Raw genomic sequence first — 26620 nt, 5'->3', positions numbered from 1 at the left:
CCCGGCACTCCGCTCTTGGTGGCAGTGGAGGTCTTTTATCCGAAATGCGCGGCCCTGAGAGACGGGGCCGGTGTTGGTACTGATATGTCTGATTNCGCCGGCCACGGGGTCTGCTGGCACCCGCCGTGCTTCATATGCACCGTCTGCAACGAGCTGCTGGTGGACCTGATCTACTTTTACCAGGATGGGAAGATCTACTGTGGCAGGCACCACGCCGAGTGCCTGAAGCCGCGCTGCGCAGCCTGTGATGAGGTCAGAGCACACTGCCCGGGGGCTCACAGCCCTGCCCGTCATCACCCCTCACTCCTCCCCACATACCCCCCCAACACTCCCCCCCACATACCCCATCCCTGCACAGAAAACCATAGGCCGCTCCACCTTCTTTTGTGAACCCTCACAAGAGGCAAGCCCTGCCCATCCCTGGTTGCTAGCCTGTCCGAAAGTGGTCATCTCCCAGGCACCCAAGCAGGAAAGCAGTTTCTGTAGCTGGGGAGGGTCACTGGCACTGGCTCAGTCCTCAACTCTTAAGGAAAGGCACTGTGCAGCGTCCGATTTCAGCCCGGATCCCAAGGAGTAGTCAGTCACGGCATGGCACTTAAGTTCCCATTCCTGAGCTTCAGTGAGCAACCGGGTTTGAAGAAGAAGTGTCACATTTGGTGGCACTCGTTGGTTTTCCCATAACCGAGCAAAGCTCCGATGAGGAGTCAGGAGGCAGAGGCACACCTCCTTTGGAGAGCTGTGCCCCACGTGCTGAGAGGCCCTTGAATTTGGTACCCTAGGTCAGAAGGCAGACTGGAGTACCACGCTAATCCCTGGTATTTTCTCCCACCACGAGCTGCAAGAAGAGAAGACGTGCTTTGGCTTCAAAAGTTTGGAGCTTATATATATTATAAAAAGCTTTTGTTTTACATTTGGTGGAGAAAGGAGAAGGTTCTAAACCTGACCGCCTTTATGGAATAATTTGGGGAAGGTTCTTGAAGAGGGGTTTCCTCCTGCACAAAAGGGATTTGGGGTTCTGGCTGACCTTGCAGACAGCAGTGTGGGTCTCTGTAGGGAGCCCTCCCCTTTCTCAGCCACAGCCGACTGCTACCTGCCTAGGGGAGGTTCAGTTTTCCAGGAGGAAGTCGACCCGCCTTAACTAATTTGGATTCTAAAGCTAATGGTGATGTTCTGGAAAGACCGTCTAGACAGGTATTTGGGAAACTGAATTCAGTCCCACCTCTCTAATTCCTGGCAGCTGCTTTGCCTCAGTTTCTTCTACTTCTGGAAATTAGTGCTCCTCCTACTTTCTGTTACCTGATGGCCAAAGAATATGCTGATTTCAGTGTCTTGAAATTTTTGTTTATTGAGATGTAATTCACACATCATAAGGTTCACTCTTTTTAGGTGTCCAATTTGGTGGGTTTTAGCATATTCACAGAGTTGTATGCCTGTCACTGCTGTCTAATCCTAGGTCATTTTCATCACCCAAAAAGAAACTTTGGATCTATTAGTGGTTACTCTCCCTTCCCCCAGTCCCTGGTAGCCCCTAGTCTATTCTCTGTCTCTATGCATTTACATATTCTGGACATTTCACATGAGTGGATCTTTTGTGTCTGGCTTCTTCCATTTAGAGTAATGTTTTCAGGGTTACTCCATGTTGTAGCATGTAATGGTATGTGATTCCTTCCCAAAGGTGAGTAATACTCACTCATGTGTATACATCACATCATGTTGAGCTGTCTGTCCACTGATGGACATTTAAGTTCTTTCCGCTTTTTGACTGTTATGATCAGCGCGGTATGAACATGCATATAGGTTTTTGTGTGCACATATCTTTTCAGTTTTCTTGAACATATACCCAGGAGCGGAATTGCTGGCTCATACAGTAATTCTGTGTTTAACCTTTTGAGGGAATCCAGACTCTCTTCTAGAGAAACTTTGCTCTTTTACATTCCCACCGCCAGTGAACAGTATTCTAGTTTTTCCACATCTTCCCCAACAATTACTTTTTCATTATAGTCATCTTAGTGGGTACGAAATAATATCACATGTATGTTTTGAAATGTATATCACTATTGGGTAATGATGTTGAGCATCTTTTCATGTGTTTACTGGTTGTTTTTGTTCAGTGTCTCAGCTAAGAAACCTAGGTCTAAGGTTATGAATATTTACACTTGTGTTTTCTTTTAAGCATTTTCTAGTATTTGGCTCATTAGGTCTCTGATCCCTTTTGAGTTAATTTTTGTGTATGGTTCACATTCATTCTTTTGCATGTGGTTATCCAACTGTCCCAGCCACGTTTGTTGAAAAGCCTATTCTTTGCCCATTGAATGTCCTTGGCATCTTTGTTGATCATCAGTTGGCCAGAAATGCTTGGGTTTATTTCTGGACTTTTATGTCTCTTCTATTGATCTGTCTATTTTTATTCCAGCACCACACTGTCTTGATTACTGCGGTCTGTAGTAAGCTTTGAAATCTGTGTTTTGAAATTTCAAAAATTCCGCTTTGGAGGTCAAAGCACAAATGCTCTTGAGGACAAAGCAGGTCTTATCCATGAAGGTGACACATTTTAAGACAACTGTGAGTGGTGAAGAATAGGACTGGGCTCAAGAACTCAACACTCATCTGGAAGCAGCAGTCCCTCTTCTCAAATGCTCTATTTTCAACAGAGAAACCAGGATTCCAGGCATCAACGTGACATTTCTTGTTTTTAAAAAGATTGCGTATCAGCCAAATAAAACATATATGTGTTATCCAGATGCCCATGAGCTATCAGTTTCTGGTCTTGCCTCATATTCTTCAGAGTAGAACAAGATTTCTCTTATTAAATGTGGCTAAATTCATACCTGGCCAGGCCAGAAACTGTGCTTAATTGTGCTTTAGGCAAATCCCAATGTGAGAACCGATAACGATCTAGAACATGCATATACAAATGGCCTTTCTCTTGAGTAATTTGCGGGAAGGACCTGCTTTCCCATCCTTCTAGTTTGGGGCCCCCGTAGCTGTTGTCCTTTAAAGTGCCTTCGCGTGGCTGGGTCTTAACCACTGATCGTTTGGCTTCCCCACCTCTAGATCATCTTTGCAGACGAATGCACAGAAGCTGAGGGGCGGCACTGGCACATGAAACACTTTTGCTGCTTCGAGTGCGAGACAGTGCTTGGCGGCCAGCGCTACATCATGAAGGAGGGAAGGCCCTACTGTTGCCACTGCTTCGAGTCCTTGTACGCAGAATATTGCGACACCTGTGCTCAACACATAGGTGAGGCGGCGCTGGGTGCCCAGCTCAGTCCTCCTGCAGCTGGGTCCCCTCGGTGTCTGGTGTAGTGACAGTCCCTCTCGCCAACTCACAGGGGCTTCAGTGAAAAAGGGAAGCTCTTGGCTCCTGTTACTCGAGAGGCCAAAGAGCGTGCTCCCTTCAGATAGGGATGGCTCAAGGGTTCCAACAGAGTCTGGGCTTTTGGGTCCTTTGTGTCTCAGCTCAGCTTGAGCTGCCTTCTCTTGTCAGCGGAAAAGCAAGCTGTCTTTGCATGCTGGCCGGGAGGACGCCCCACGTCGACCTCATCTCAGCACTTGCCTTCTCCAAAGGAGCGGGGCCATGGGTGTTTTAGAATCCGAATGAGTTCCTCCAGATAGGAGCCTTATCGTCCCTGGTTGGGTCATGTGTTCCACCCTGGAAACAAGAGCGGAGGGCATTTCCCTTGGTCTGCATCACGGCCCCACCCCCGAGATGGGGCGATGGGCTGTCCGGCCCTCACAACCAAGGGGAAGGCGAGAGGTCCCGGAAGGAAAACATGAGGGAAAAGATAAACAGATGTCTTCCATAGCATCCTTGGAAACACTTGAGCATCCATGGAGGGAGGACCCAAAAAAGTCCTCTTGTAGAAAGAGATGGTCAAGAAAACCAAATGGTTTCTGGCAAACATGTCTTTAAAAACAACAACAACAAAATCAGCTAAAGCTGACCCAGCCTAATACGAAGCAAGAGAACCTGAAAGAGCTTATGAGCTCTAAACCCTCCCTGCCCAGCCGCAGATCTGAGATGGCGGCGGTCATTTTCTCTGTGCAAATGACCAGTTTGTTCGGCCCTTCAACAGTCTTCCAGATCATGCCGCATCTGTGGCTTCCTCCTTCCGCTCACCTGTCCTGGCACCTTGAGAAGGAGCCACCCTTTAAAAAGGAAAATGGAAGAGTTCGCAGCGGGTGAATGTCGGTGAGACCCGTGGCCTGCTCCTCCTGTGGCCCGTGCGGTTCCCTGAAATCTGCTCGGACACCGCCAGCTTCTCACCTGTAGTGGGCAGGTGTGGAGACAGTCATTCTGGGCACCCATGTGGTCCCACTTAGATTATATTGGAAACAGAGAGGAGTGATTTTGTCTTCCTGCTTCATCCCAAGTGATATTTTTCAATGAAAAATTAGCTAGTAGCTGGGAGAGCTCTGTAAGCTGATGAAGATCACAGCGCTGTGGACAAAGCACCTACTATGTGCTCAGCGGTCCTTTGTTGCCGGGCAGTCCGTCCCACAGAGCCAGGCCCGCTCGCATGAGGCCTTTCTGAGCTGGAGTCCCAGCCGGGCCCGGGGTTCAACATTGCAGGGCAACCATATCATCCAGCGGTATTCCCTTCCCAGGGCCTGGGTGCTGTGCAAATCCACTTCCCCCCAACCCCTGAAGGCCTCGCCCAGGTGCTCAGCAGCGTCCACTTCTCACAAGATCAAAACAGCGAAACGGACTTGCTTTGATGTGAAGAGTTAGGAAACGGGGAGCTTGGTTTGGGCAGGTGGCTGGCCACGTGAGGAAGGACAAGGTGGGGCGCATCAGAGGAAGATGGTGCAACTTTTGGACCCCGGCTTTGCCGCTGTGCATTCTGGGTCTGCCAGTCGGCACTTGCTCAGCTGAGAGGTGCTAAGGGTGCAGACACCTTACCTGTAGCCACGATACCCCCTCCTCACTAGTGTTGCCATTTCTTCGGTCCCTTTACATGGATGCTCCAGAGCCTCTCCCGAAACGGACGCTTAGAATGTTTGCCCAGCAACTTGGAAGGGAGAAAATCTGCCTGTAACCACAGCATGTCTTCCTCAGAAGGACCCTCTGTCCTCTTCTCTTTCTCTCTCTTAGCTGTTTGCGACTTGGATTGGCATTCCCTCCTCCTTCCCTCTTAAATCCGTAAAAAAGGCACCAATGTTTTACCAGGAAAGGGGACCTCTGTGGCCCACAGTATTCTCACTGCTGCAGTTAAAATGCTGTCCCCGATTTTTTTTTTCTAAATCTACTTTTCCGTGAAACCTGATTTCCTGCAACAGTGGAAGGGTGTGCTCTGTCATGCACACCACCATCTCCTGGTGCCTTGCTCTGACCATATGACACAAATATTCCATATTTATACAGCCGCTCAGAGCGGACCCTGCATCAGGCAGCCGTTGCTAGGGCAACAGTGCTTTTGCCTGCGCACCGCAGAGTAAACAGTCCTATAAACAGACCGGGGCTGTAGCAGCAGTAGGCGCGCACACACACCCTCCGAGAAGGGCTTACGGGGCTTAGAGGGGGGAATTAAAGAGGAACGCTTAGATGTGGAAGAGCAGAGCCCTTTTCCAGATGTTGAGAGTTCAGGACCAGTTCAGCGGACCGTCTGCCATTGGGGATGTTTATCGGGGACCACATTGTGCTGCCTGCTGGGCACTTTGGAACCCGCCTCCCCTCTGCTCGCCCCAGCCCAGCCCAGCCTTCCTGTGAGGCCCCGTCCCCAGGAGGGGCCCCTGCTGCCACATCTGTGCACGCTTGCTTGCAGAAGCGCCGAGAGGCAGCTGGTGGGGGACGCATCCGGGAACCAGGCTTCCTGCATGCTTCTGACAGGGAGTGGGTGAGGCTGAGGCCACTTGGGATGCAGGGCAGTGGGGTATCAGCCCAGCCCTCCAGAGGGGAGGGCAGGGCCGACCGAGCTGGCCTTGGGGTTCTTTTGTGGACTACGTCTGGGCAGTGGCCCCCAGAGCAGAGAGGGAGAAGCACAGTAAGACCTCCTAAAAAACAGGAGAGGCTTGGGGCACCTGGGTGGCTCCGTCAGTTGAGCTTCCGACTTCGGCACAGGTCATGATCTCATGGTTCATGGGTTCGAGCCCCAAGTCAGGCTCTTCGCTGACAGCTCAGAGCCTTGCGCCTGCTTCAGATTCTGTGTCTCCCTCTCTCTCTGCCCCTCCCCTTCTCAAGTTCTGTCTCTGCCTCAAAAATAAGTAAAACATTAAAAAACAAAGTAAAACAGGAGAAGCAGAGCAGCGAGAGGAGCTAGCCGACACGGGCGGATCTCTGCACCCTCTGCATATTAACTCACAGCAGCCGTGTGAAGTCAGAACTAGTATTCTTCTGGTTTTACTGCGAAGGGGACTGAGGCTCAGACAGATGAAGCCACTTGCTTGGGGTCACACAGGCCAGAAACAGCCCAGAACCTCAGCAGACGGGCCTCAGCATCTTTTCAACCGGCTGGGATGGGATGCGACCCTTTCTTCATCTGATGCCTGAGGCCTCCCTCCGAGGGAGGGAGGATTGTGCTCCAGGGCTATGCATCTCTGACACCGTCCCAGGAGCCTGGGGAGCACATGTGGCTCAAGCTCAGCTCTGGGTCCTGTCCGCCAGCGCTCACTCCTGGGAAGGCCAAGTTGATTCCCACAGTGACCCTTTTGTCATAGAGCGTCCTTTGTGGCTGCACCTGTCCCTCTCAAACTCCCTTCTTGGTCCCTAGGGCCAGACTCCCAAATAAACAGAGACCTCTTAGGTGGGGGCACAGCGCGTAGGCAAGGAATTGCCTTGTGCCTCTCTCTCCCTGCGTCCCAGGGATGTGAAGGTGGGCGCGAGGGAGCCAGGGAGGCCAGGACAGCTGCTTTGCCTTTTGCCTTCTGTTCCTACCTCTCTCTTTTTCTGGGTAGAGTTTGCTCTCCAGTTTCTTGTTTATCACCTCTGTAGACAAGTCTCCCCAAGTTAGGCCTGGGATGTCCAGGTTCAGGACTGTCCGTGTCATTAGTTCTACCACATTTCTGGAAAGATATTTATTTTCAGAAATCAGGAGTCTTGCAGAGGCCCCCTTCCATCCTACAGCAATCCCATGAGACTGCATACTCCATGGGCTCGCCCCACAGGAGGGGGGACCCCGACGTGTCCAGACTTCCTTTCTGCCAGCTTAGCAACTGCTGTCGAAAGAGAGCCTCCGCGCATCAGTGTCTTAGCCACAGTCCAAGGTGCCCCTCCCACTGGACTCGTGCAGGTCTTGTGCCCACCTCTAACTCAGTCCCCGGGGTCAGAGGTACAGTTCTTTCCTGGCCAGTGCTAGGTCCAAGTGTGGCTTCAGCCCTGCCCAAAGCTCATGGCCCGGGGGTGGCGAGAAGATGGTGTCCCACAGGGAGATCAAGCCCCAGCACCAGCAAGGGGGCAGGAGCGATGCTGAGAAGGAAGAACTCTCGGGGCTCTGGGAGGTTCCTGAAGGGCAGGTGAAACAGGATTGTGCAAATCGGGGACGGCCCTGGCATGGGGGAGGAAGTGCGTTTCTTCCTTCCCTGATGATAGTAAGGAAAGGGCGTGCATGCTTATGGAGAATAGCTTTGATGAACCACACCCAAGCGTTTCCAAGTGTTGAAATCCACGTGTTTATTTTCCACTGAACTGTTACAGTGATTTCTTCATCTGAATGGCCTCTGCTTGGTATGGGATTCAGTTCATCCATTCAATGTGTAAAGAGCCCTTCTGAGACATCAGGCCGTGCTCCTGGACATGCCACGAAAAATTAATGATCCTCTTCTCCTAGAGCTTTGCTTCTAGTGGGCGGAGAGAATTAACAAACAGATGTACGTCCGTAGTGGTGCGATGTCCAGCACGGTGCATGCTGTGAAGAAAAATCCAGCAGGTCAGGGTGAAGAATGGTAGAGAGGATGCTCTCAGGTGTATAGGAGGACTCCTCCAAGGAGTTGGCACTTGAGCAGTCCCCCAAGTAGAGTGAAAGAGAAAGTATCAATGTCATGGTTAGGAGCAAGACTTCTGGATACAGATTTCACCCGCGATCCCTAGTTGTATTAAGCTAGGCAAGTAATTTTTTTTTTAATTTTTTTTTTTGATGTTTTATTTCTTTCTGAGAGAGAGACAGCATGAGCAGGGGAGGGTCAGAGAGAGAGGGAGACACAGAATCCGAAGCAGGCTCCAGGCTCTGAGCTGGCAGTCAGCACAAAGCCCGATGCGGGACTTGAGCCCACAAACTGTGAGATCATGACCTGAGCCGAAGTCAGATGCTTAACCGACTGAGCCACCCAGGCACCCCTAGGCAAGTTATTTAACCTTCCTGTGCCTCTGCGTTCTCATCTGAAAAATGGAAATCATATTAGAAACCTCCCTCCTACAGCGGAGGAGTTAAAGGAGTTTACCCACGTGCAAAGCTTTTAAAGCGGTCTTCTAATAGCACTAACGACATGTGTTAGTGTCGTTAGTGCTGTTTTGTGTGGGAGACTGTATCCCAGGCAGAAGGATTCCTGCACGGACCATTTGGAACTAGTTTTTCTCCTTCAGAGCAAATGAGTTAAGAGGCAGCTGACTGGTAGAACAGGGGGGCTCTCATAATAGGACATGAATACCATTCGTGCGAGGTCCTGATTATTGATCTGCGGAGTTTATTCTGTTGTATTTGGAACCCTGAGCCAAACCAGGACGCTGTGTGTTTCCCATGGTAGTCCAGGGCTCTGAGCAACTTGTCAGCCTCTTCCATGTCTCTTCTATCCCCAGGGATCGACCAAGGTCAGATGACCTACGACGGCCAGCACTGGCATGCCACCGAGACCTGTTTCTGCTGCGCTCACTGCAAGAAATCGCTTCTGGGGCGGCCGTTCCTCCCCAAGCAGGGCCAGATCTTCTGCTCCCGGGCCTGCAGTGCCGGGGAGGACCCCAATGGCTCAGACTCGTCTGATTCGGCCTTCCAGAACGCCCGGGCCAAGGAGTCCCGGCGCAGTGCCAAGATCGGCAAGAACAAGGGCAAGACGGAGGAGCCCATGCTGCCCCAGCACAGCCAGCTGCAGGTGACTTCCAACCGGCTGTCGGCCGACGTGGACCCCCTGTCACTGCAGATGGACCTGCTCAGCCTGTCCAGCCAGACGCCCAGCCTCAACCGAGACCCCATTTGGAGGAGCCGGGACGAGCCCTACCATTATGGGAACAAGATGGAGCAGAACCAATCCCAGAGTCCTCTGCAGCTTCTCAGCCAGTGCAACATCAGGACTTCCTACAGCCCGGGGGGGCAAGGGGCCGGGGCCCAGCCTGACATGTGGGGCAAGCACTTCAGCAACCCCAAAAGGAGCGCCTCGCTGGCCATGAAGGGGCACGGTGGCAGCTTCATGAAGGAATGCCGTGAGGACTACTACCCGGGACGGCTGCGGTCGCAGGAGAGCTACAGTGATATGTCCAGTCAGAGCTTTAGCGAAACCCGGGGCAGCATCCCGGTCCCCAAATACGAGGAGGAGGAGGAGGAGGAGGAGGAAGGGGGCATATCCGCTCAGCAGTGCCGGACCCGCCATCCCATCAGTTCCTTGAAATACACCGAGGACATGACGCCCACAGAGCAGACCCCTCCGGGGTCCATGGAGTCACTGGCCCTGTCCAATGCAACAGGTAGGTTCTCTTGACCTGGGAAACAGGGAGCAGAGGGAATCTCTGGGTGACCTGATGCTGGTCATCAGGACTTTCATGCTGTTCCCGCCATGTGTCCTCCTTCAACAGACTGTCCAGGACGGGGAGCCCCAGTTTCAGATGGCTTCGGTCTTTGTACGCATTCCCTCTAAGCAGAGCCTGAGACAGGGGTGAAGATGCCTGTGGCGTGTTCAGGGCATGCTCCCAGAGAAGGGGAAGGAGAGAGCTGGCCCAGGGTGGGGGGAGGGGCCAGGCGAAGAGTGCGATCTGGGCTGGAGTCTGACTTCAACCTGATCCCACTGGGGCTCTGGAGGCTGAGCTGTGTCATACATTTGGCTCCCTCTTGCGACAGAGGGGCTGACGTCCCACACCACCGCGTCCTTCGGTCACTGGCTTCCGGCTGCTGGAGAACAGCTCCGGGACGAGGTTGTGGAGGATGTGGCAGCCATGGGCCTCGGCAGGTGCTATTGGCCAGAGACGACATTCAGGAGCAGAGGAAGCTGTGAGCTGGGGGGCGGTACTTGCAAAGCTGGGTAATGCTTGAGACACCGGAGCATCCACGATAGCTTGCGGGGCTGTTCTGAGCCCCAGTGTCCCATTAGGGAGCTCATTTTAATGAGTAGGTAAAGAGAAAAGAAATGCGGGTAGACAGGAGAAGGCAGGCAGGCTGAAAAGGGTAGAAGGGGGGTAAGCGGGAGAGAGAATCCAACCAGCTCTCCCCAGCCAAATCGTCCAGCTGGTTTGTGTGCCTGTGAACACAGGTGTAGATGTTCTCTAAGACAGTGCTCCTCAAAGTGAGGGAGGAGGCTAGCCACAGTCCGAGGGACGCTAAGTACTGAAAATGATGATGTTTAGAAACTCTTAGACCAGTTTGGCATTGCTGCAACATCCACGTGCATGCTCAGTGGGCTTGTCTTACGTGTGCAGGTACAGACCATTCAGGGCGTCATGGATCCCACGAGTGAGTTGCATACGGCATGTCCTGTTGTCAGTCATGCTCAGAACGACCACCTGTCTGTGTGCAGTGGATTGAAAATAAAAAACAGCTCCTTCCTTCACAGATAAGTGAGAAGGACTGTTCTGAGATGCACTAAGTGTGTCTCTCCCTTATGGACAGAACACCCAAGGAGGGAGACACATGTCCACCCCTTCTATCAGGAGCCCCATGGTCAAAGGGGCGTTGGTGGCACTTGTGATAAACGTGCACGTCAGCCCCACCTGGCGCTGACAGCCAGCGCTCAGCGCCAGCTGGTAGTGGCCACGTGCAAAGATGTTTATTTCTTCAACTAGCAGTTCTAGAGCTCTTTCCACATGCCAGACTGTGTTCTGAGCACTTTATAAATATTAGCTCACTTAATTAAAGCCTCCCAGCCCTGTGCTGTGGATATACTCTTAAGATCGCCATTTCGGAGTTGAAGAAACTGAAGCACAGAGAAGTTGAACAGTTTGCCCAAAGTCACCCAGCTCTTAAAAAGTCAAGCGGGGGTTTGAAACTGTGCCTGGGACCCCAGAGCAATGTTCTTAATCATACCGAGTTGCCAGCCATTCCACTTTCTCCAGACCAGTCAAAAGTGTGGATTTTTAAAATGTAAAATAGATTGAAACTCTCTGCGAGACAAGCAAAATGTGTCTCTGACCTGTAGAATGTCTGTACAGTGTGGTTTTCACCCCTTATCTGTCTCAGATGCTTTCACATTCATGCCCTCGTTTGTCCTAGGGGGCCATATAGCAGGTATTTTGTTTCAGATGAAACAAAAATGAGGCCTTAGTGACTAAGCACCTTGCCTGGTGTCACAGAAGTGAGCAATTAGTGCAGAGTGATGGCCACCGGGCTTCCAGCCCAGTTTGTGCTATTCTCGAAAAATGTACATGCTATCGTTATTTAAGAGGCCAGGAGATAAATTCATAATTCAGCCTCTGAAGCTAGACCACTTGCATTAGAATCTACATTGGCTGCTTCTTTCAATCACGGAACCCAGGGCCACCCCCCCAGGCCCACTGTGGGGGCACCCAGGAACCTTCATTTCAATCAGCCACACACTCCCACCCCCCACCCTCCACCCCGCTGAAGCTGAGGCCACCACTGTTTGAGAACATTTGTTCTTCGGTTTTTCTCTTTGGACTTGTGTCCCCTTGTGCTGTGACTTAGGAGAAAATCGGGAGATCTGGGGGTCGGGAGAGGTTGGAAAGGCCATGTGATTCTGTTTGAAGAACGTACTGTCTCTGATCCTAAAGAAGAGGTAAGGGATTTATCCCCGTGATTTTCTCCGGGTCCTGGGGCAGAGCACCTCATGCCCCGCTGTTGTGGGATTTTGGTGAAACATCCTTGAACCACGTCTGATACAGCTAAAACAGTGCCGCCGATCAGCCCTGTCCAGTGGAGGCAACGGCCCCGTGAGACTGTTGGGATTTCCATTAATGAAAATTAAATGAAATTAAAACTTCTGGCCGCCAGCTATATTAGCCACATTTGGGCTCATCGACAAGGGGCGGGATTTGAAATTGCCTTTGATTTCCGTGGCCACACAGAGCTCACAGCCGCTCTGTTGGACAGCACCCATGGAGGAAGGAAGTGAGCTTGTAAGATGGGCACACGTTTAACCCCATCATTTGCCTCTTTGGAAATTCTCACATGAGTCCCAGTGTTCAGATAGACAGTTCATGTTTTGGGGTTACCAGTTCACATCCAGCCTTCATCATGTCGGAGCTGAACACCTTGCTTACATTCTCTAAGGCGCGTTACCTCATCTGTGGAATTTGGTAAATAACAGTACTTCCTTCACGGTGTTTTTGGGAGAATTACATGATCATGCATTTAAACTCGTTAATATAGCCCGTGACACGGAAGACCTTCTCTAATGGCTACCTGATGCCTTTCGTTAGTATTCCGTTCTTATCCCAAACATACTGGTGCAGAGTTTGGGCCTCTAGGAATGTTTTGGCTACTGACATCTCCCAACTTCCCCAGCTGTGCAGGTTTGCATTTTTAGGCTTGAAAACGTTCCCGTGGGATCCTCTTTTTTTAAACCAGCATGTGGACAGCCTGAGAAGTAGGGAACTGAAGAAATGCCTGTTGTGCCTCCATGTTTCCATAGATCTGTCAGATACAGCAGCGTGGAAGAAAGATGACAGCTAATATTCAAACCTGGAGCAAAACTATTCAAGCTTAAATAGCCTTCTAGATTTTATGCCGCCCGCGTGCACACACACACACACACACACACACGATATTTACTAGACTTGGAAAGTTGGCCGTTTTGTTGCCAACCCCCCACTGCTGCATTTAAATTGTGCTGGATGATTCCTTTGTCTTTTGAGAAGGCAGTGCTCAGAGCCGTGTATCTCTAAATCCTGGCATCCCAGCGTGTAAGTAACAGGTTAGTGTCCTAGAAGGCTTTGTCGAAACGCCTTGATCCTTAGGTGAAAGCTGGTTTTCAGGATGAAGGATTTTTTTTTTATTTCCGTGGTCAATAAATCATGTTGTTGGAAAAGTTTGTAGTGTTTACTCTGGCATGAAGCATGATCTTTTGGTAGACAGCATTTTCCCTTTGAACAGATCTGGAAAAACAGCCCCAGTGGCTTGCCAGCCTTAAATCTGGGCTTTGACGCCTCCCCTCTCTGTTTAGAACCAAGAGCATCCTGTCCCTTCTCCTTGGAAAACGCAGTCCATCCCTTACACTCACACAGAGTGAGTCAGCGAGCATGGTTGCCATTTATATGAGCGCTGTGTAGAAGTAGAAGTAGGATGTAGGTTTCAGAAGCCCTTGAACCCTGCCATCGCCTGACCGCGCCTCCCGAGCAGCATGCAGCCAGGGTGATCCCAGTTTCACAGATGACAGTAACAGCATCAACAGCCATCATTATTGGGTGCTGGTCACATACTAGGTACAGTAGTGTGAACTCACAGTATCCCTGTGATGTAGACACTGTTGATATTCCCATTTCATAGATGACATAAGTGAGACACAGAGAGGTTCTGCATAGCTCAAGACCACACAGCCTGGAAGTGGAGGAGCAGGATTCAGACTTGGGCATTGTAGCTGCGGGCCTCTGACCTTAATCAGCACACCATGGCACATGTGGATGCTGATGATGGCAGTAACTGAAGACAGCCGTGAGACCACAGAGTGTGGTCTGATGTGATGATTTCACATAGAACATCCCTTTAAATCCTCATAATAGCCCTATGAGATAAGCCTGATGATTTACCCTATTTTATAGATAGGTACGTTGAAGTACACAGAAGCTGTGACCTCCCCATGGTCCTGGGGAGCCGTGGATCCTGGGTGTGATAGTCTGCAAAGCCCTTGCTCTTAACCTCTCTGTTGTAATCCTCACAGGTAGGGTCACGGTCAGGATCAGGATTTGCATAGTGACCATATGTAAAAGGACCAGGATTTCTTTTCCAGCCACAGCCAGCTTGTTGATGTCTGTCTGGCCCTGGCAGGGCAGGAGCGAAGGGGCGGTCCGAAGTGACCTGCCTGGGTCGGAGGCACTTAACGACCACGGAGACAAGAGCAGAATGTCCAGGGGTTGGCCCCCAGCACGAGGCACTCACAGAATGGACAGCAAGAGTGTAGTGCAAGTTAGGGCCACGGTTCTGGTTGCGCTGGGGCCGGGTGCAGAGCAGAATGGGGACTGGTCGCCTCAGGCAGAGGCCACAGCAAAGGACAGCTGGACACGGTCAGCTGGTCCCCGGCAAAGGGCCCTGATGCAGGGCAGTGAACACGGCTCTTGCTTGAGGATCAGCCACATGCCGTACGAGTGGCTGCGTCAGGCAGAGCTGGGGCCTAAAGGAAGGAGATGCAGATGAGATGGGAAAGAAAGGGTGATTTCTGTTCATTCATTTGTTCATTCATTCATTCTGCCCGCCAGTGTGATGTGAGCACCCACCCTGTGAGGCACAGCGGAGTGAATGAGAGCACAGACTCAAGACCAGTCTGCCAGAGGTAGATATTGGACTTGGTGGTTTAATACCTATGTGGTGACCTTGGGCAGTTGGCTTATCTTTCCTGTGACTCAGGTCCCCATCTTTGAAATGAAGTGACAGCAGTGCCTTATAGGCTTATTGTGGAAATTAATGAGTTAATTCCTGTAAAGAACTTAGACCAGTGCCTGATATCCTCTAAGTGCTCCATGCTGTTAGCTGATAATATGATTAGGTGCCATGGCCTGTGCAAGGGATGCAGAGCTGAGGTAAGGTGGACAAGGCACTTACCTTCCTGCCCCGCACAGTCCTGTGGAGTTTAACAGATAGTAATCGTCTAATTATACAATATGAAATTGTGGTAAATGAGGGCTAAGAGAGATATAGCCCAGTCAGGGAGGTCAAAAAGGGTATCCTGAAAAAGTGATGCCTAAGGGATAAGGGAAGGATTTGGGGCAGCAAGAGCAGCATGTGCAAAGGCCCCATGGTCGGAACATGAGGCAAGTATAAAGACTTGCAAGAAGGCCCACGGTGTAAACAACAGTGAAGACTCAGAGAAGAGGATGGATATGATGATGACCTAGGAGAGGAAATTGGCCGAGGTTTACAGTGCCCCTGGGGGAGGGGTCCTGAGAGACAGAAGAGAAGCAAATGGAAAACCTAGAAATGTCCAGAAGTTTGCCTACTCTGTGTTTTTTGACCCAGACCAGCATCAGCTGATAGCCCATGTGTCATTGGCCTGGGTAAGTAGAGACGACTAAGGCTCCCTGCTGTCCTTAATCAGCGTTGCAGTGCGGTGGCATCTCCACACCTCTGGTCCCCACACAGCTTGACAAGGGATGCTTCGTTGTGTAACACCAAGACCTATTGATTGCTAGGGGGTCCTGGGGAAACTTTTCAGCATTGCTGGCAAACTGGAAGAGAATGAGAAGCGACAGAGTGGCGATCTGAAGCAACAGCTGGAACAGCTCACTTCACCAAGAATGTCTGAAATGTTTCTTAATCCTCGTAACGCAGAACACTTCTATATTTAATTCTGGGCAGGAACACGTCTCCTTTGCTTCTGCATAGCTTGGATATGCGTCCTCTACCCCACTTTCTTTACTTAAATTGTCAGGGAAAACCTCCGAACCAGCTGGCACCCATTACTTGAGTGGCCACACCTCCATCGTGCTCATAAATTGCACGGCCCAGATCCTGTGTTCATTCCCTCCGTCGAGAAGGATGGGTGGCTCAGCCTGGAATTACACATTAGCAAACCGAGAGTCCTACCCATTGGCCTCAAGGGCCAGCCTGGCATCTACTTGGAAAACGCATTGAAGTTGTCTTCGTTCCCCGGAATTACAGAACTCAGGTTTGCAAGTGTCAGAATCCCAACTCAGCTGGTGTAAACAAATAAGTCTGTTGTTGTTTTTAAATCAAGTGTCTGCAAAGGTCACAGAGTTTTGGTTCTTGGAACAGTTGGATGCAGGTGCCTAAATGATGTCCTTCTTGTCTTCTCTCGGTTCTCGTTTTCTCCCCGCCGTCTGACTTCATTCTCAGGTGGGCTCTTCCCAGGGCTGGTGATGGCTGGTGACAGCTCTCAGCTAACTAACATCCATTAGCACCAGTTGAAGGAGAAAGGGAGCTCATCTTTCTTGATAGTGTCATCAAAATTCCCAGAACTGAGTCTCATTTGCCCAGCTTGGGTCACCTAACAGTTCTTTTAACTGCTGTGGTGGGAGGAGCCAAGGAATGATGGCTCTCATTGGTCTGTTTGGAGTCACGTACCCATCCCGGTACTGAGGCAGTGGGGTCAAGCCCACCTATTCTGTAGGGGCTGATAATGGAAATGGGCTTCTCAAAGAGAAATCAAAGTAGTATCTTCAAAGGAAATGAGATTGTGTTGTAAGAAGTCAATAGCATGGGTGTCTTCTCCTGGAGCCACAGGCATCCTGTCCTTCTGAGACTGACCCCAGGTCTGGTTCCTTCCTCGAGAAACCCCATCATGTGAACTTGACACCTAATGTCCATTCAGTGTATTAGCCATGGCTTTCTGGAGACAAAGGGGCGGGTCCCCATGGTGACTTTAAGGTGCGCAATTCAGGCCAGCAAGGAGAAGTTTCCAAGGGCCAGGCTAGACAGAGCCCACCCCTCTGCTGAACATTGAGGATGTGATTCAGGTTGCTGACTTGATCCCACAGGGTGGCTTTCTCCATGTTTCTTAGGGAAGCTGCACCCTCTTGCTAGTATTTCATGGCTCTGAACCAGACTCACAGACCAGGGGCCAGATGAAAACCAGCAGAGTGAACATCGTAGCAGAATCTATTCATCTCGTGTTTCTCTTTGGGAGTCAATTTTGTGGTATGTCTGGAAGCAGAGAATATTCGCACCAAGGGAGAGAGACAGGGAGCATTGGACAGACCAGCTGGGACAGAGCTCAGCCTGGAGGGGGTGACGCCTTCCCTGCTCTAGGTCATAGTCTCCCTGAAGTTTTCTGGTTTCAGAGAAATGTTTCCAGTGTCCTGGTTTTTAATAACCATTCACGAGGCTTATTTATAACCTCCTTGGGCGTGAGCAGTCATCTGTACCCAGAGTAAGTAACCGTCATTGCTGACAGGGGAGAAAAGATTGCTGATTTTATTCATTTTCTAACTGAAAAGGCAACCCTGGAAAACTCACCCAGGGTGGGGCCGATCGGCTCTTCAGACAAGTACAGGATTTTGTAGAGTAGATTTTTAAAGAACCTGTGTACATTTCTCTTGGAACTTTCAAATTTGAGACTCTCACAAAGGGGAACGACCTAGCTCCCATTCACCTGAAAATGGCCTTGAATCTCAGGTGTCTATGGTCAATTTTTTAAACTATGAGTAACTAGGAAAATGTACAAGAGAAATCCCAGCTTTACCACTTGACTAACACTAGTATTTTGGTGAATTTTCCGGTTTTTCCCCTGTAGACTGGTGCATTAATTTTTCTGAATTGTAAACATATTGAATATTCTGAGTCCTGAATTTCTTCATTTGCATTCTGTCATCAGCTTGTTTTCATAGCGTGTGTCACCATTTAAATGACTGTATTCGTATTCAGTCGAGTGGATGTCACAGCGTCTCTGGAATTGGACATTTAGGTGGTTCCTGAACTGATTTGTATTTAAATCGCGATTTCCTTTGACTTACATCAACAAAATGTACTTTGACTCTCTTTTTCCTTATAAACATAATCAAACTTTCTAAATAGTTTGGCTCAGTTTCTAGCCAGCTGCTTGACCTTCTCATTAGAGCATCTCCTCCACAGAATGTTCTGGTAGGATGAGGGAGGCCCTCAGTGATTCGGTGCCAACCACCCCTCCTCTGCCCATGAGTGATGTGCCTCCCAGAGCGCTGGAAAGGAGTGTGATTAGGACCCCACTTCCTGAGGTGCCTAGGTGACTAGCTCAGTTGAGCGTCTGACTCTCGGTTTAGGCTCAGGTTGTGGCCTCAGGGTCATGGGGTCACGTCCCGCTTTGGGCTCTGCGCTATGTGGAGCCTACATGTGATTCTCTCCCTCTCTGTCTGCCCCTCTCCCCACACCCCCTCTCTCTCTCTCTTTCTCTCTCTCTCTCTCTCTCTCAAAAACCAACAAACAAAACAAACTTCCTAGTACAAGCCACCTGAGGCAGCTTCGGGGAATCTGTTTTCCATGTAAGCAGTCACCATCCTCTCCATCAGTTAGAGTAACCAGGGGACCACCTACATTTTATTCATCTGGGATTCTTGTCAACACTGCAAATTCCTGGGCCCATCCCAGACCCATCAACAGAATTCCTCAGGGCCCAGACCTAGGACTCAACATTTCTAATAAAAAATGCAGCCACAGAACTCTTAGGCCTGCTAAGTTTAAGGAATGCTGAGCTAGAAAAACCCAGACTCCTCACCTCATTCCTCAGCGATCAGCCCTCTTCCACAGCTTGTCTGTGGTCAGAACTTTCTTCTCTCCCATGGTTGTTCCTTTACATCTTCCCTTAGCCGTGAGTCTAGCTTCCTGCTTAGACAAAAGAAAAATTAGATTATGCTGCTTCTAAAAAGCTCTGAAGAGGTCCCTGACATCAAATAGCAAATAGCATCTTAGTAAGTCAAGAGCACATTATCTGAAACACAGACGGTTTGTTTCTTAGTTACATTGTATGGACTAAATATGAAAGACTGTAATCCTTGCCAAGGGCATTTGGTGGTCTTGGCATTGTCATTGAACACAACAGAAAAAGTAGACCATAAAACCCTCTCACCTCCAAAGGGGGCCTGTATTAGCTATAAATTAACATGAAGATAAAAAGGCCCGGAGACGAGAGTTTCCTATGAATTTGAGGTGGGTTGGTTGGTTGGTTAACTGCGTATAATTTTCATGAGCATCACCTTGAACCCCCAGGTAGCTGTCTGTGTGTGTGTTTTTCCCAGCCATGTTCTGCTAAGCATCCCCTCCCGCCTGCCCTTCCCAAATCGGAACCAGACCACGATATGTCTCTGGGAGGCAGCTGTCACCAATCAGGCTGAGTAAACAGGCGGGGCAGCGTCTAGAAGATAGAGTCTGTGCCTTCCAACACAAAGTTGAGAAGACAGAGCCTAGTGTTTTCTTTGGTCCAGAAACTTCGAACGGTTTAAAAATGTCATGCCAAATTCCCCATCCACTTAGCTAAAACGGGCATACTTCCCTCCCATTCTTTTCCTCTGTTCCAGAAAAGAGCCTTTCTCAACTCTTCGCCGCCCAAGGATTTGGTGTCCCCGTTTGCAGATTCCCCAGCTCTGTCTTCTTTTTTCTCTTTTATGCTTCCCATGGACAAGGAGTGGGGGCCAAAACCTGTTCAGTTTGCTCTTTGCAGAAAGCCGTAGAAAATGTCCTTTGGTGTATTTCTGTTCCCTGGGCCTTCCGTTGGAACAGATGCCTTGATTGTCACCTGTGTAGAGTCTCAGGGATTCTTGGAGTCAGTCCTCCTGCCCAGACCCATCTACCCCCCGGAGGGTGTTATCAGTCCGAGGCCACCTGTGAGCATTACTCCGATGCCGAAGCCGAGAGCGTTCCTGGCCGTGACTCTGTGCTCCCCAGCAGTGAGCAGTGTAGAGCTTGCCACTGCTCACCGGGCAGCAGCACACTTCCTGATGGCTGCCTCTTAAGCCAGAGGTGCTGATTTTCAAAGGCATTGAAAAGTCCACTTCAGCCTTTACTTGTGTCTTTTCCTCGGGAGCAGATTGAGCTTAGAGTTGGGAGAGGATTGAAGACAAGAGCAGCCTAGATTAACTCATTTTTTAAATTTCTTCCTTTATGTCTGGATACTGGGTCCTGGGTCAAAAGATCAGGGGAGGGGCGCCTGGGTGGCTCAAGCAGTTAAGTGTCCGACTCTTGATTTCTGCTTACATCACGATCTCATGGTTTTTAGGATGGAAAGCCGTGTAGGGCTCTGAATCGACAGCACAGGGCTTGTTTGGGATTCTCTCCCTCCCTTCCCAACTCGTGCGTGCACGTGTGAACTCTCTCTCTCCTGCCCTCAAAATAAATAACCATTTAAAATGAAAAAAAAAGAAAAAACAAGAAAAGTTCCCTTTACCTGGAATCCGCATTTGTACACAAATGCCCTCCCAGTGTGAATGGGGCAGCCTAGGTCAGTAGTTCTCATTAGGGGTGAGCAGGGAGGGGTGAGGATTGTGTCACCTAGGGGCGACATTGGGCAATGTTAAGAATGTTCCCAACATGGGGTGCAGGGTGCCAGGGGCTTCCAGTGGGTAGAGGTCAAGGACGCTGCCGACCATCCTACAAGGCACAGAACAGCACCTTCCGACCCAGCCAACCTTCTCGTCCCGTATGCCCGCAGTGCCAAGGCTGAGGAAGCCTGTTCTGGACACGGGCTATTGCACTGGAAATGATCACTTCCCATGGAAGGCACTCAGAACACATCTGAGGAGAGCCCTCTGTCACATCAGGAAGCCACCCTGGGCAGGCGTTCCAGAAGCTTCCTCTGCAGCAGAAAGAGGCTTTTTTGCTTTTTGCTCTGACTCCAGCTGCAGCACACATTGAGCTTTAGTGTTGAAGGGTCAAACCGACCTGGCTAAAATCCCACTGCCTTTCTAGCTCTGTGATCTCAGGCTGGTGGCTTACATCTCTCCGCTACCCCCCTCAGCGTCCCAGAGCATGAATATCAATGTCTGTTGTGAACCGTGAAGTAATATGCAGAAAGCACTTAATTGAGTGCCAGGCACATGGCAGACTCAGTATTTGAAAGTTATTATTGCTCCTTCCATCAGATGGCCCAGGTGCCCATCTCCTGCCACTTCCTATAGCTCTGCCTCCACCCATTGCTCACTTAGCATGGACAGGGAAGAGGGAATGGAACTCAGAAACCCTTCACATACAGGGATGGGAGGAGAGGGCCGGAAGGGAAGGGTGGGCATGACGCTTGGCGGGTCCGTAGGGGCCAGCAATCCAGACCCAAGCTGACGCCCACAACTGGAGAGCTCTGATGCTTGAATCTTCGGGAATGATTACAGCCAGAAGGATGAACGCTGTCTCTCTGGACCTCAGTTGCCAGCCTTGTCCCAGCTCAAAGAGGCTGCCATATTATGCCCGTGTAATACCTATTGGTGCTCATGGAGCCTGGCCTTCCCCCTGTGAGAAAGGCCACTGCCAGCTCCCAGACTTTAGCCTTTTCCCCGCTGATTTCCCTCCCCTCTCCCTCCCCAGCATCAATTAACTTCTCAGGATTCCTTTCGCCACAGCTTAGAGGAGTTCATTTGTTCCTTGAGTCTCTGTATGAGAAACAGGCTCTGCTTTGGGCCCTGAGCTAGGAAGCCAATGGGAGGGACAAGAGAAGTTTCCCATTGAGATCGTCATCAGCCCCAGGCCCAGCCAGGCCCTCATCTGCAGATGTGTTTCCAGCCGGAGAGAGGAATTCCAGCCTGGCCCCGAGGTTCCCATGCCGTTCTCCAACCCAAATCTCCCCATCCTTGAGTGAACCGTGACCCATAAGCGGGCTGGGCTTTCTGTCACCTGAGCACTGTCCTTTGTGACTTTCTTTCTGTTAGGGATTAGGGCTGCCCGAGAGGCAGATGGCTTCCTCTGTCATTTGCTGGCTTCTGAATCCGTGTGTGGTGGGGGCCTCTGTAGTTGGGGCGTTGTGTGTGGTTGACACACCTTTATCTGGCACTGTTAGATGGAGCACGTGAGACTGGAGGGTAATTTTTTACCCCAGCTTTCCTCTGAGCCCCAAGACTATGGCCAAATAAATAAATACGTAAGTGGACACTCTTAGTCGGTTCACACAAGTGCTGTTTCCTCCCCACCCCCCCAACCCCATTGTCTTCCACCAGTTGAACCCAAAGTCCTCCTGGGAGCACTCAGATGTAAATATTCAGTCTCCACCCAGCCCCTAATACTGTGTGCCACAACTGTATACACAAGATCAGAGGTCACAGCCTCCTCCACAGCATTCGCTCACAATACATCTCTAATATGCTGGGTGGCCATTTACACAGGGACCATGCTCTGCTGTCTCCACCCACCACCCAGAATCCCAGCGACCCTGTTTCATCTGTTTTCTATACTAGAGTTTGATATAAGACTGTTTCAGGAAACAGAATACGGAAGAGAAAGACTTTTTGTTTGTTTTAATTTCATTTAAATCCCAGTTAGTTAACAGATAGTGTCATAATGGCTTGAGGAGGAGAATTTAGTGATGCGTCTCTTACGTAGAACATCCTAACGAGTGCCCTCCTTATTTTTTTTCTAAATCTTGACTCGTAGTTGTTTTATATTAATTTATTCGACAAATATTTATTGAGCACCTGCCATGCTTCAGTTATACATTGATGAATAAATCAGACCGAGTCCCTGTGCAGGTCATGGCCCTGGGTGGAAATGTGGGAAATACACAGAGTAATTAAAGCCTAATGAAGGAGGGCCAGTGAGTGGGAATGAAGGCCTTAGGTACAGACCTGCAGCCAACCTGTGGCCTGCCAGAAAGAGCCAGGGCAACACCTTGACCTCTCTCACCCTCTGCCCTCTGCCCCCCTCCCATGAGTCAAGCCCCACGGGAAGCCATAGGGTAAGAGAGCCAGCCGCTGGTGCAGCTTTCAGGGGAGAACAGGATGGTGATGGTTTATAATCTAGTAGGCGATATACGAACACACATAGAAAGACAGATTGTGCTAAGTGCCAAGAAGGAAATAAGCAAGGTCAAGAATAGAGAATATTGAAGGTTAACCACCTAAAAAGGATGGTCAGGAAGCTCTCTGAAGTGACATTTAAGCAAAGAATTGGATAAGAAGGACTTGGTGTTACACAGGAAGAGAAGGGGAGGGGAAAGAAGCCACTGGCCTTAGGAGTGGCATGTGCAAAGGCCCTGAGGCAAGAATTTGTGCAGCTCCGGCAACTGAAAGCAGGCCAGCAGAGTCATCAAGGGGGAGAGAGCTATATTTAGAGCTATGAAGCACTCACATTTTGTTGCTGGCTCCAGTTCAACCCCCTGGAATCCCTCTGAGAACGCTGCCCTCGTCCCCTTTTCCAGTGGGGTGTCTTAAAGTAGAAAAAGTCAGATGACTTACAGAGTGAGTTGAGAAAGCAAAGTCAGGTGTATAGAGAAGCATTTTAGGTCAAAAATATCATGTGTTGGGGAGATTAAGGGGAAAACACATTACTTAAAAAAGATTTGTTTAAAAAAAAGTTTGTAAACATTTTCTGTTGCTCTTCCTATTGCTCTAGCTTACTTTTCCTTTCAGTGCTGATTTCTGGCTCAGCCATATCCTGGGTTTCACATCTGCAGCACATTCAACTTTTACCCCAGATACCCTAGCTTAGCCAAGCAACTAATACAGAAGTCTGATTAATGCAAAAGCCTTCCCTTAAGTAACCAGTAACCCTGAAAACATATGCTCTGCGGAAGTATGATTCACAAACCCCCTTCTTTTTTAATTTCACAAATTAGGTAGTATTGACCCTGGCAAATAGACTCCAGGTTTCTTTGGATACGTTTGTTGGTCCTTAAGAAGAAAGAGTGAGAAATTATCATTTTTCCCGGGTGGGTGTTGCTGAAATTACAGCAGGCTTTCACTTAACCTTCAAAGCTCTGGACCATCCATCTTTCCTCAGAATCCCTTTCCTAAGGCCAATCAATATCCAGAAGTTCAGCTGGAGGATTTTATATTGTTGGGAGGAAAGTAACACTGCTCTTGCTTCTAGCATCTCATCACTGTGGTAAGACAGGAGCTGAGACCTTCACTAATGCACAAATAGGTCAGATCCACTGAGTGGTGACCAAGGCTCACCGTTACAAATGTTTGAGGCCCTTGGCTGCCGTTAACATGGAAAAAGGAGCCAATATCTCATGGGACTTCCTACCTCAAACCTAGAAGGTTTAAAGTGAATATTTAATACTTACTCTAAAGAAAATGGCTGCCAGGTCTTCTTAATAATCTCTTTTAAGGGAAAATGTGATGAGACACCTATTGGTTAGATGTAAGGTAGATGCTAAAACACTTAGGCACTGGCTCTCAATCTTGGTCACTCATGGACTCTTCTGAGGGGTGTGAAGAATACACCTGCCCGGGCCCCATCCCCAAGAGTCCAGTTTAACTGGTCTGGCACTTGGTTTGGGCAAAGGAATATTTTAATGCTCCCCGGTAGTTCTTTCAGGCAGAAAAGATTGAGAAGCAAGGTATTAAGGCAAATCCAAATTCTTCATCGGGTGCATTCGTTTCTGGCTTCTGGTGTGATCTGTGAGGTGGCTCTGCTTTTATTGCCCTGGGTGGGCCCTTTGTCTCTGTGTGAAGTAGTGCATCTCAAGGGAGAGAGTGCTCACTTATGCACGTACATAAATGCCCTCTAGCACCGTCTTTGCTCTACCAAATCCTACCCAAAAGGACTGGAAATTGCCATTAAAGTGATAGTCTCAGGGCACCTGGGCGTGGTTCGGTTGGTTAAGCTTCTGACTCTTTGATTTTGGCTCAGATCATGTGCTCACAGTTCATGAGTTTGAGCCCCGCATCGGGCTTTGTGCTGACATTTCAGAGCCTGCTTGGGATTCTCTCCCTCTCTCCCTCTCTCTCTGTCTCTCCCCTGCTCATGCATGTGAATGCTCTCTCTCTCTCTCAAAATAAATAAACTTAAAAAAAAAAAAAGATGATAATCTCAAGAACCAGATAGGGCCCCTGTTCAACTCTCATCCCTGTAACCTTGAGCCAATAACCTGAACTTCTTGAGCCTGAATTTCCTCACCTATACCTCACACAACCCTTACAGAATTAAATGAGAAAACACTGAATACAATGCATAGATCATAGTAAACACTAAAAAAATGTTTGTTGCTTGCACATCAACAGAGATGTGGAATGTTCTCAGGACCCATGTATTGTGATGCTGTTGTAACTAAGGACCAAAATGGAAAAGCCAAGCAGATAACAATAAACAATAACCATTACAGCGGTTCTCCCCTTGAGATAAGAGAACTAAGAGCCAAAGAGTTTAGGGTCACATAGCTAGTGAACAGGTAAGTGGACTTCGCTAGTCTCCACATCACCACTCCTCCGTGTTTCTCTGTGTCAGTGAAAAGCTCTTAAAGAAGAAGGACGTGGCCCTTGGTGACGTCGCCCCTTAACTGTGCCTGAGGAAAGGGGGTTTACACGCAGCTTAGGTCTTTCTCGGTTAAGACGGGTTCTCTAGAGAGACATTAGCATGGGAAGCCGAAATAGACAGGGTCTTCCAATTGCCACAGGCCCCTCGAAAAATCGTCTTCTGCACCTTTTATTGTTCGCTTCCCTTCCTCACAGCTCCCCAGCCCCTCAGAGCACACGAGGCCCACAGCAGCCCACCCGGCATGGCCAAGACAGTCTCCCTGGCTGGCTGCCATTGTAAGATGAGGGCCCCCAGCTGGGACAGGTGAGCCCCACCTCTTTGTCCACCTTCTGGTTGCTTTCCCTCATTCTAACAGAACCAAGGTCCTCTGCAACTCTGCTTCAGACAGTCCGGATTCAGATCAGTGTTTCCCAAGTTTTGGTAGTGGCGTTTTTTAAAATAAGGCATGCCCGCTTTTTAATAAACTAAACACAGACTCTCACACCCCCACCCTGCCAGAGTTTCTGATTCTTTGCACTCCCACCCTCTTGTTCAGAGACCATTCTCTGTCCATCCCCAAGGCGACTAAGATCTACTGTCAAAAATAGAGCTGGCAGCTATGCAGCCTCTAACATGGGACACTGTGTTAACAACTAAAGCAGACTTTCCTTAGTTAGTCTTTTTTTTTAATGTTTATTTATTTTAGAGAGAGAGAGAGAGAGACCACAAGTGGGGGAGAGGCAGAGAAAGAGGGAGACCCAGAATCGGAAGCATGCTCCAGGCTCCAAGCTGTCAGCAAAGAGCCTGACGTGGGGCTCAAACTCATGAACCGTAAGATCATGACCCAAGCTGAAGTAGGGCGCTTAAACGACAGAGCCACCCAGGCACCCCTCCTTGGTTAATCTTGATGATCATGCCTTGAAACATATGCATCCCATCATCTTCATTTTGCAGATAAGGAATCCAGGGCTTGGAGATGCTGAATAATGTGCTCAGGACCACAATGCAGTGGATGATTTGGGCCAGGATCCCAGCACGTGGGTCCTGTGCTTCTAACCGTAACCCCGAGCCTCTCCATGAGGGTGATCTTACTCCCCAGGGGACTTGTGGCAGTGTCTGGCAGCATGTGGATGTGCCCCATGGGATGCCACTGCGTCTAGGGAGTAGAGGCTGGGGAGGCTGCAAAACCATCCTCAAGTGCACAGCCCTACCTCCCAACAGAGAACTGTCAGCCCCAAATGTTGGTAAGGTTGAGAATGCCTGCCCTTGACCTACCTGGTTTTAGTTGTACTCGGGAAACAGTAGTTAACTACTGTATGTGCTCTACCAGGTGTAGGGACTCCGTGTTTCCTGGCATGGAGAAAGCAAGGGGCACTTCATGTCCCGCTGATCAGCCATGGGCACCATCAGACTGGGCCAGCCCATCCTGCTTCCTTTCTCCTTTCTGCTCTTCCTCTTCTCCGTGAGACCAGAAGCTCTTTCCGGTGAGGGGAGGGCAGGTGGGAGGGAGC

The 26620-nt window shown here is 49.7% G+C and overlaps 1 protein-coding gene across 2 annotated transcripts in view; it reads left to right on the top strand.

Annotated features, from left to right (window-relative positions):
- Nucleotides 1-26620, top strand: part of PRICKLE2 (prickle planar cell polarity protein 2) — a 329276-nt gene that overhangs the window by 278002 nt on the left and 24654 nt on the right. For both annotated transcript variants that reach the window (XM_077760258.1, XM_077760257.1), the window contains 3 exons: nt 62-252; nt 3055-3241; nt 8732-9610. In XM_077760258.1, coding sequence (XP_077616384.1) covers nt 62-252; nt 3055-3241; nt 8732-9610 — 1257 coding nt within the window. The remainder of the gene's footprint in view (nt 1-61; nt 253-3054; nt 3242-8731; nt 9611-26620) is intronic.

This window comes from Crocuta crocuta, unplaced genomic scaffold (assembly GCF_008692635.1).
Source record: "Crocuta crocuta isolate KB4526 unplaced genomic scaffold, BGI_CrCroc_1.0 scaffold213, whole genome shotgun sequence".
NCBI classification, from domain to species: Eukaryota; Metazoa; Chordata; class Mammalia; order Carnivora; family Hyaenidae; genus Crocuta; species Crocuta crocuta.
The sequence above is the reverse complement of the archived record's forward strand: the minus strand, read 5'-3'. Positions and strand labels throughout refer to the sequence as shown.